Source organism: Schistocerca piceifrons, chromosome X (genome assembly GCF_021461385.2).
Source record: "Schistocerca piceifrons isolate TAMUIC-IGC-003096 chromosome X, iqSchPice1.1, whole genome shotgun sequence".
Classification (NCBI taxonomy): Eukaryota; Metazoa; Arthropoda; class Insecta; order Orthoptera; family Acrididae; genus Schistocerca; species Schistocerca piceifrons.
In genome coordinates, this window is record NC_060149.1 from 71,672,521 (window position 1) to 71,683,798 (window position 11,278).

The 11,278-nt window shown below is 36.2% G+C and overlaps 1 protein-coding gene across 3 annotated transcripts in view; it reads right to left on the reverse strand.

Annotated features, from left to right (window-relative positions):
• Nucleotides 1-11,278, reverse strand: part of LOC124723211 (glycogen debranching enzyme) — a 211,486-nt gene that overhangs the window by 143,667 nt on the left and 56,541 nt on the right. For all 3 annotated transcript variants that reach the window (XM_047248399.1, XM_047248398.1, XM_047248400.1), the window contains exon 2: nucleotides 374-530. In XM_047248399.1, the coding sequence (XP_047104355.1) occupies nucleotides 374-518 (145 nt within the window). In that variant the 5' untranslated portion in view covers nucleotides 519-530. The remainder of the gene's footprint in view (nucleotides 1-373; nucleotides 531-11,278) is intronic.

Consider the following 11,278-nt stretch of genomic DNA (forward strand, 5'->3'; position numbering starts at 1 on the left):
ATTATTATTATTATTATTATTACTATTATTATTATTATTATTAATTATAAATGCCATTTCTTGTGTCAGGCACAATGATTTCTCAGACATATAAGAAAACAGCCCCACATTGCAATGCTTGTTTCATCTATCTACTTCTGAAAAGTATTGTCATATAAGTTGGTACTCCACTTGCAAAAGATCTGGGTTTACAGCACACTTACTATCAACACAGTAAATACCTACACACATTACCTCTAACGATCCTGTAAAGGTATTTTGAGAAGACCAGACACAAAATGTAAGCTTTTAATTACTAAGCACTAAGCTATATAACGTCTTTAGAAATTAATTCTTATTTCACAGAAACATTTAAAATTTGATCATTACTCACCTTTCTGCAGACGATATAATGTGGAATCCTGATGTTCCCCATCATTAAGTGTGAGCACTCGAATTTGATCTGGATTATATTCTGGGTTTTTATTAATAAATCCCAGGATGGAACCTATATTGGTTTCACTCTGCTTGTGAGGCATCTTTTCAAATGTCTGGAATTCGAAAATAAAATTGCTATAAATACACACTGTGTGTCTAATAATATTGATAAAACTTGGTTATACAAATCTAATGACATTTACTTTACTCTGATTTCTACAGTGCTTTTTTATGAAAATCATTATCTAATGCTATATAGGAGTATGTTGTAGAATTATGTTACAGTATACTGAATCCAAGCAAACAGTGTGGAATTTAGAGACCTGCATTACAAGAAAATGCTCCTAAAAATCATTAAAAGTAGAATAAGAAGGCAATATTATTGGTAAAATATGTAAACCTGCAGTTTCCATAGGGCTTTTGTTTATCATGATCAGAATTCTAGAGAGAGAGAGAGAGAGAGAGAGAGAGAGAGAGAGAGAGAGAGAGAGAGAGAGAGAGGGGGGGGGGGGGGGGGGGAGGGAGAGACAGTGTTATATGTTAAGTGCAGCTACTGAGTAATATGAGCATTGATTTAAGATTCCCCAAAAGCAGCTACAACAGCATTTAAACATATTTAACATAAAACCAAACAAAAACATACATTGCACTTTATGGCACAGAAATCAATAATGAAAACTAGTACTCCCATCCAAAATGTTATGCAGTACTGCAAAAAAACTTATTGTAGACAATTAGTAGATTAAGGTCAGCATTTACTTCCAACATAACCATATGCTTCCCATACTGTTATTGGATGATGTAACATTCCTGGCTGTTCTAAATGTGATAATGGGACAGCCAGTTAACTTACTGGTAGAATATCACAGTATGAAATCCTTTTGTTGTCATGAATGTAATGTATCGTTGGTTCCTTCACAACTAATAATCACAACCTTATGCATATGTGTTACAAAAAGGGTAGAGTGTGAACACTATGTGATCACCACCCAGCAACGCTATGATAATGTGCTAATCCCAAATGCATATAATTATTTTACTTCAGTAAAATGTTCATTATTGTGCAGCATTGGATCTGCAACCACATTTTATGTAGTGTGTAATACAGAAATAAAACTGTTGACTCTGGATTCTATATCCAGTCATCAAATTAATAAATGCACACTCATAGAACTTGAATGCACAGTCATAGAACTTGCCTGATAATGAAAACAGACAATAAGATAGTATTATCAGACAAGAATATTGCACCAAAATGTATTCTGAAATACCTATGATGTGCAACTTCTTTCCGCATCAAACATATGCAGTATAAGTTTGTTTGATGCATCTAAATAAGTTGCAATAACTTTACTGTTACTTATATGAATAAAAAATTGAGTAAAAAATTATAATTATACAATAAAAAAGGCTCAACAGTGATTTCCCTCTCAAACCCTAAGACCTGATATGTAATATGTCTCACCTACATATCAAAATATAGCATGATTTCAGTTCAAAAAATTAAGGACAGAGTGTAACATCCATACAGCTTACAAAACAGAAAAGATACTACAACAGCATTCAGCTAATAGAAACAATGGTAAATTGCTTAACTTTTGGATAAAGTGCTTCTTCAGAATAGAAAATATATATAACAAGAAAGGAGAAACAGCACTGGATTAAAGGGTGGATGAAAAGCCACCAAGCAATATTCAGTGATGGAAAACACATGCTGGAATATAATGTGTGTATGAAGATGGATCATTCTCACCAACTACACACTGAGCAGTTCAGAGGTACATGCCTGAACATCAATTCCTTCCTGAAAAATGAATTTGTATGAAAGCTATTCAATTTACTGTCCTTTCCATCAGGCTCGTACAATGCTAGTACATCACATATTTTGTTGTTTTTCAATTCGTTTCTGAAAAATGAATTTGTATGAAAGCTATTCGATTTACTGTGCTTTCCAACACGCTTGTACAATGCTAGTACCTCACATATTTGGTTAGTAGTGATATATTCTCTGGGGCGTACAATGATTTTATTTTTATTTGATTTATGTGATTGTGTGTCTATTGCAATTCAAGTAGCAAAGGTTTAGCTCTGTATACAATGGAGGATGTGACTATGTAAGCATCATGACACACAATTAGCCACGACCAAGTTTAACCAAGAGGAACTGTTGTCACAATCAAGAGACAATTGTTTTTGTTTCCATACACAGTCAATGAGGATGAGAATGTGAGGAAGGTACGCTGCAGTGTACATGCAGATCCCATAAACAAATATATTAATACTATACAAAAGAGAGAACATGATAAAGAGCCTGAAAATCAAAACTCAAACAATTACAAAAGAACTCAGCTTGCCCTTTTCTCACATGATACCCTCTGAATCATAGATAAAGGGAAACAAGAGGATTCCATATTCCTAGATTTCTGAAAAGCATTTGACATGGTGCCACACTGCAGCTGTTCACAAAGATACGAACATATGGAATAGTTTCTCAGATGTGTGAATAGCATGAAGACTTCTTAAGTACAGAACCCAGTACATTGTCCTCGATGACAAGTGTTGATCAGAGACAAGAGTATCATCAGGAGTGCCTCAGGGATATGTGATAGGACCATTGTTATTTTCTGTATACATACATGATCAGGCGGACAGGGTGGGCAGCAGTCTGCAGCTGTTTGCTGATGATGCTGTAGAGCACAGGAAGGTGTCATCATTGAGTGACTGTAGGAGAATACAAGATGACTTAGACAAAATTTCTAGTTGCTTTGATGAATTACAGCTAGCTACATATGTAGAAAAATGCAATTTAATGCAGATGAGTAGGAAAGGAAATTCATAATGTTCTAATACAGCTTTAGTAGTGAGCTGCTTGACACAGTCACATTGTTTAAATATCTGGCTGCAATGCTGAAAAGCAATATTAAATGGAATGAGCATGTGAGGATTGTGGTAGGGAAGGTGGTCAGCTTTGGTTTAATAGGAGAATTTTGGGAAAAAGTTGTTTGTCTGTAAAGGAGACCACACATAGGATGCTTGTGTGACCCATTCTCAAATATTGCTTGAGAGTTTGGGATCCACATCAGGTCAGATCAAAGAAGGCATTGAATCAATTCAGAGATGTGCTGCCAGATTTGTTACTGGTAGGTTCAAACAATACACAAATATTATGGAGATGATTCTGGAACTCAAATAGGAATTCCTACCACAATCCTCAGACACTCATTCCATTTCATACTGCTTTGCAACATTGCACAGAGATATTTAAACAATGTGACTGTGTCAAGCAGCTCACTACTGAAGGTGTATTTGAGCATTATGAGTGTGGTTTCCTACTCATCTGCATTAACTTACATTTTTCTACATTTAGAGCTACCTGTCATTCATCAGTCCAACTAGAAATTTTGTCTAAGTCATCTTGTATTCTCCTACAGTCACTCAATGATGACATCTTCCTGTACACCACAGCATCAGCAGCAAACAGCTGCAGATTGCTTTCCACCCTGTCTGCCTGATCATTTATGTATATAGAAAATAACAGTGGTCCTATCATACATCCCTGAGGATCCTGGTGATACTCTTGCCCCTGATGAACACTTGTCATTGAGGAGAATGTACTGGGTTCTATTACTTAAGAAGTCTTCATGCTACTCACATAGCTGGGAAACTATTCCATATGCTCATACCTTTGTTATCAGCTTCAGTGAGGCACCATGTCAAATGCTCTTCAGAAATCTAGGAGTATAGAATCTGCTTGTTTCCCTTTTCAAGGAACACTATCGAGAAAATTTAAAGAACTGGAATTTGAAACTGATTGCAGAACAATGGATATCAACTGCGTTTTTTTTAATAGGAACCCCATTTTTTATTACATATTCGTGTAGTACATAAAGAAATAGGAATGTTTTAGTTGGACCACATTTTTCGCTTTGTGATGGATGGCGCCGTAATAGTCATAAACATATAAGTACGTGGTATCACGTAACATTCTGCCAGTGTGGACGGTATTTGCTTTGTGATACATTACCCGTGTTAAAATCAACCGTTCACCAATTGCGGAGAAGGTCAATATCATGTTGATGTATGGCTATTGTGATCAAAATGCCCAATGGGCGTGTGCTATGTATGCTGGTCGATATCCTGGACAACATCATCCAAGTGTCCAGACTGTTCGCTGGATAGTAACATTATTTAAGGAAACAGGAAGTGTGCAGTCACATGTGAAATGTCAATCACGACCTGCAACAAATGATGATGCCCAAGTAGCTGTTTTAGCTGCTGACACGGCTAATCCACACATCAATAGCAGACAAATTGTGCGAGAATTGGGAATCTCAAAAACGTCAAGTGTTTAGAATACTATATCAAAATCGAATGCAGCCGTACAATATTTCTATACACCAGGAATTGCTTGGCGACAACTTTCTACATTGTGTACAGTTCTGCCACTGGGCACAAAAGAAATTATGGGACGATGACAGATTTTTTGCACGCGTTCTATTTAGCAACGAATCGTCATTCACCAACAGCGGTAACGTAAACCAGCATAAAATGCACTATTGGGCAACAGAAAATCCATGATGGCTGCGACAAGTGGAACATCAGCGACCTTGGTGGGTTAATGTATGGTGCGGCATTATGGGAGGAAGGATAATTGGCCCCCACTTTATCAATGGCAATCTAAATGGTGCAATGTATGCTGATTTCCTACGTAATGTTCTACAGATGTTACTACAAGATGTTTCACTGCATGACAGAATGGCGATATACTTCCAACATGATGGATGTCCGGCACATAGCTCACGTGCGGTTGAAGTGGTATTGAATAGGATATTTCATGACAGGTGGATTGGTCATCGAAGCACCATACCATGGCCCATGCATTCACCGGATCTGATGTCCCTGGATTTATTTCTGTGGGGAAAGTTGAAGGATATTTACTATCGTGATCCACCGACAATGCCTGACAACATGCGTCAGCGCATTGTCAATGCATGTGAGAACATTACAGAAGGCAAACTACTCACTGTTGAGAGGAATGTCGTTACACGTATTGCCAAATGCACTGAGGTTGACTGACATCATTTTGAGCATTAATGTGGTATTTACAGGAAATCACACTGTAACAGCATGCGTTCTCAGAAATGATAAGTTCACAAAGGTACATGTATCACATTGGAACAACCGAAATAAAATGTTCAAATGTACCTACATTCTGTATTTTAATTTAAAAAACCTACCTGTTACCAACTGTTCGTCTAAAATTGTGAGCCATATGTCTGTGACTATTACAGCGCCATCTATCACAAAGCGAAAAAAGTAGTCCAACTAAAACATTCATATTTCTTTATGTACTACACTAATAAGAAATTAAAAAATGGGGGTTCCTATTTTTAAAAAAAATGCAGTTGATATCCATTTGACCTATGGCAGTGCCATCTAGTGGGCCACCCATAGCGTCATCTGGTTTCCCCCTTCAAGCTGGACAAGTTTCGTTCTTTGTAGTTTTTTCATTTTACGCTTATTTTGTGAGATATTTGGCCCGGTCACGATCAATGGACCACCCTGTATATACATGGAAAGTAAAAACACTGTACCTAATGGGAAAACTGATGTCATTGCTACCAACTACACTTCCACATTTTCCAATAAATTCAGTTTTTTCATTCTCCTTTACTTGTTCAAAAACATATAAAATTTATGTATAAATAGTTTTTCTCCAATCAAGACAAAGCAGTTCAGATATTTCATACTTGATCAAATACTTACTGAGTTATGTAATTTCATGATTTTACAACTATGATCTCTGTCAGTAAAATTAATTATCATCACACACAAGGGTCAGATAAAAATGTGGAAACACTGCGAGGACTGTATGCTTGAACATAAATGCAGATGCTAGCCAAGTTTGCAGGATGTGCTGTTGTATTTGACAATGAAAAGCACCTGTGCAATTTCCTCACTGCATTACAAGTGTCAAGCATGTGCTGAGTGATCATGACACACAGTCACTGAAGAGGATTATGACAAAAAGTAAGAGAACAACAGCTGCCAAAAGTCACTCATGAACCCTGTCAGCACCAAAACAGTGCAGAAGCAGCTTCATAAACAAAGAATTTCTGGGCAAACTGGAAATCCAAAATCACTCCTCAGCGATGCAAATGCCCATAACAGGAAAACATGGCACTGAAGCCATAAAATCCTAGATGATGGAAAAAGTTCATTTGGTTGGATGAGTCTTGTTTCACTCTATTTCCAACTTCTGATTGAGTTTACATTCCAAAATTGAAACATGGTGAGGGGTCTAGTGTTGGTTGGACAGCCATATCACGGTATTCTGTAGGCCTCATGGTTGCTCTGCATTAGTGACAATGATTATGTGACCATTTTGACTGATCAGGTACAATGTTTGTTCCCCAATGGTGATGCTGTGTTTCAAGTGGACACAGCTTGTATCATCTAGGTCTGGTTTAGTGAGCATGAGGATGAATTGTCACATCTGCCTTGGCCACCACAGTCACCAGATCTAAATACTGTTGAGCCTTTGTGGTATACTTTGGAGAGAAGGGTGCATGATCACCTTCCACCTACATCATCATTAGCTGAACTTCCCACTATTTTGAAGAAAGAATGGTATAAAATTTCCTTGAAAACCATGCAGAATCTGGCTTTATCCATTCTAAGATGACTGGTAGCTGTTTTGAATGCCAGCATTTTTCCTACATCATATTACGAATTGGTACGTGATTTTTTTTTTCATATTTTTGTTCACTGTCTGCATATATTTCAGGAAAAGTTTCTAAAACAATTTGGGAAATAATTAATTTGGTTCCATTTCTTAAGTAAACCTGAGGCTGCATGGTATTTCTGTTAAGTAAGCCAGTACAGTATACAGTTAGGTGGTGGTTTAGTTTAAATTCTGAAAACAACATTAAATGTAGTATAGATTTAATTGCAAAGAAAAGTATTTTTCCTCTTTTATGAGAGAAGGCATCAGGCCTATCCAGAATATACTATCCATTTTTACTCAGTGTAAGTAGTAGTATTAGAAGTAATCCTACTCCTGTGCAGAGTTCCACCATAGCTCAATTTCTATTCAACTGTGCTACTAAGAAAGTTTTGCAGTTGCTCATTTAGCTACAGTAGACATTCAGTTTGAGTACTTCAGTTGAAATCCTCAACAGATCTGAAGTAGAAGTGCTAATGGGGTATTTCTTGTAAAGGAAACTCACAGTAGCTGACATTCAACATGAACATTGTGGCATTTATGGAAGGAATGTGATGAGGGAATGTGCCATGCATTAGTGATGACATATGCTAAAAAATGCACAGAAACATCCACGATGTCAAACAATAGAACTCTTTAGATAAACAAAGGAAGTTGCTGAGAAATTACTTCAAAACTAAGATAAAGCAAAATGACTGTTTCCACCAGCTTTTTCAACAATTTACAGAATGAATTCATCGGTGACTACAGATGGCTGGCCATTTCATTCATCATTACAAATGAGTGTCATTTCATTTTACCTCTGCAGGTAAATAGCACAATGACTATGAGCTGTCATAAGGTATTTGCCAACAAATCATAATACTATGCACACTTCACATTTGGCGCGAGTTTCAACTGTGGCACTCCTTCAGAATGACTGCCGTAGATAATAAAAACAATCTCATTGGCACAGCAATATGAGTAATGAGCTAGTTCGGCACACCTTAAGATAGAATATGTGTCATTTTCCTTTATCTTGTTGTACCATAAAATGGAGATAACTTTCTGGATACAACTTGTATTTTTTCAGGTCTCGTTGAATTTCATTATTTTCATATTTTTTTCTGAATATTTGTTTTAAATTATAATAACTATACAGCCTAATTCTGAGAAAACATTTTAACTAAGTGTCTCACAAGTAAACTGCTTCTTCTTGTGTAGTTAAATACTTGTTGCCATTATTATAGTTAATAAACTCATGACAGCAAAAGGAAACTGTTCATATCAAACAATATTTCATCCCATCAGATTAGCCAGTAATATTTTCATATTCTGTGACTACACCAGGTATAAAAAAATTAATGAAAAATTGCTATGGTTGTGGAATAAGCACAGGGAGAAACTAATGATTTAAAAAATTACACATGACAGGAAAAGAAGAACACTGAGGCAAGACTACTGTGTCAGAGGCACAGGCAAGAAGCCTATATGTTGAGCCTGCAGTTATGTGCATAGAAGTAGGTTCATGGCACATAATTCGTACTTTCGTCAATTTCTGTTTCGGCAAAAGAAATTAAGATTTTTTAAATGGAAGTTTCATGAGACATGAAAATTTTATCCTTTGTTAGTTAATTCCATGGTCCATACATCATCTGAATGATTCTTTTGTTAAATTGATGTGGGATGTGTCACTTTACAGAATATGTTTACAAGATTGCTGTTAAAATTAAAGAACATATTATTGTTTTAGCCCTACTCATGGAACTACAGTAGGTTACCTGTCTTTAAGTAAAAATTTTTCCATGGAATAAAGGAGCTGTCCATCATAAATACTTCTATGTTAGATTTAAAACTTGCTTTGCTACCTGTCAGCAATTTTCTGCTATTGGGCAAATGATCAAAAATTTTTGTTGCTGCATACTGAACTCTTTTCAGAGTCACTGACAGCTTTAATGATGGTTAAAAAAAGGCCTTTTTTCATCTAGTGTTCTAGGTATCGACATCACGCTTCTTCTCTAATTGTCATGGATTACTTATGACAATTTTCATTAGTGAATATATGCTTTGTGATGGTAGGGTTAAAATGACTAACTCCTTGAAGAGGTGCCTACATGATAACCATGGGTGACCACCAAATTTTATTCTTACTATTCAATTTTGTGCAATCAATTCTTTCTTTTGCTAAGTGATGTGTTAGCCCAGAAAGTTATTCCATATGACCTTATCAGTGGAAACCTTCAAAATATGTCAGCAGGTTGACTCATTTGTTTCCAAGACTAGTAATTACGCAAAAAACAAAAGTGGCTGAAGTTAACTGTTTGAGTAGCTCAATACTATGTTGCCAGTTCAAGTTTTCATCAGCATGTACACCTAAAAATCTGGTACATTCCACCCTATTTGCTGACTCTTGTTCATGTGCTACACCAATTGCATCAATTGCTGGTATAGCTATTTGTTGTACAGAACTGAATACAATCTGTTTTGTCAAAATTAAGGGAGTCTATTTTCAGAGAACAAATAAATAATTTTTTGAAAAACATCATTAAAAATCTCTTCTGCTGTCTCCTCTCTAACGGGATTGATTATAATACTGATATCATCTGCAAAACATACCAATGGAAGGTCATTCACATATACCGGGTTTCCCAGCAGGAATAGTCAGTATTTAGATTTATGACAGGAATGCTCATTTGAATAAAGAAAAATCATATGAACATATGCACTATTCTGAATGGTTTCCAAGGTGGAAAACATTTAATGTACATTTTACCAAATGCATGAAAGATTGTTATTTATGGGGTAGGATGAAGTCTGAGGTGTACAAACAAAGTGTGAAACGTGACATGAACAGCTTGGTCACATCGTGGACACTGCTGCCCTCATCTGGGAACATGCAGAGCTACTCAGACAGGCAACACAACATGTGTTCCCAAATGCATTGAAGTTGACAGTGGGATATTTAAACATTTATTGTGAACTGTACAACAGCTGTAACATGACAAGCATGATAATGCTTAGAGATGAATACTACAAATACATATTTTTCAACTGACACTTTATAAAATGCATGTTGTAATGTTTACTAACTGTTGTACATATTTACATGTGTAAACTTGACGATCTATTGAACAATACAGAAAACAAATAACAATATACATCAAATGTGTTCTACCTCGGAAACCATTCTGAATAGGAATTATGTTCACATGAGTTTTTTTGCTTCAAATGATTGTTCCTGTCACATCCTTCAATATTGACCATTCCTGGTGGGACACCCTGTATAAGGACTAGGAGTGGACAGGAAATTGAACCTTGTGGGACAACCTGCCTCCTCCTACAAGTAGAAAAAGCATACAGATTTGTAAACTCAGTTACAGCACTATTATAAGTATGGCCATTCCACTTAAGAATTGAGCAATGAAAGAATGAAACCAATTGAAATTCAGAGAGATCCAGTGTGATGATACCTGTCTGTTACAGAGTTTTTTTGCTTCAAATGATTGTTCCTGTCACATCCTTGAATATTGACCATTCCTGGTGGGACACCCTGTATAAGGACTAGGAGTGGACAGGAAATTGAACCTTGTGGGACAACCTGCCTCCTCCTACAAGTAGAAAAAGCATACAGATTTGTAAACTCAGTTACAGCACTATTATAAGTATGGCCATTCCACTTAAGAATTGAGCAATGAAAGAATGAAACCAATTGAAATTCAGAGAGATCCAGTGTGATGATACCTGTCTGTTACAGAAATTAGTGTAAGAAGTAAATTGAAATAAGTAAATGGTTTGACTTTAACAGCGGATATTCTTCATACCAATTGGGCATACTGACTTGGTTAATGTTGTAACACTTGGAAGTAATGTCACTTATTGTCACTGAATGAAACTGAAGCAAATTTAAAAATTCATCATGGATCAGCACACGATGGTGTGCTTGAACATCACAATTTCCTAGTAAGACGTGAACCAAGCAAGTTGAGTTCTCAGCTTAGGAAGTTAAGTCTACAAGACCACAATGCACTGTTGCACTGCTTAGAAAAAGAATGTGATGGCTTCCTTGCAAAGTTATTTTGAAGGACATCATGGTTGCATGTGATTGTAAAACTATTTATTTATAAAACACACTATTTGGTGGTGGTAGTATGTAGATGG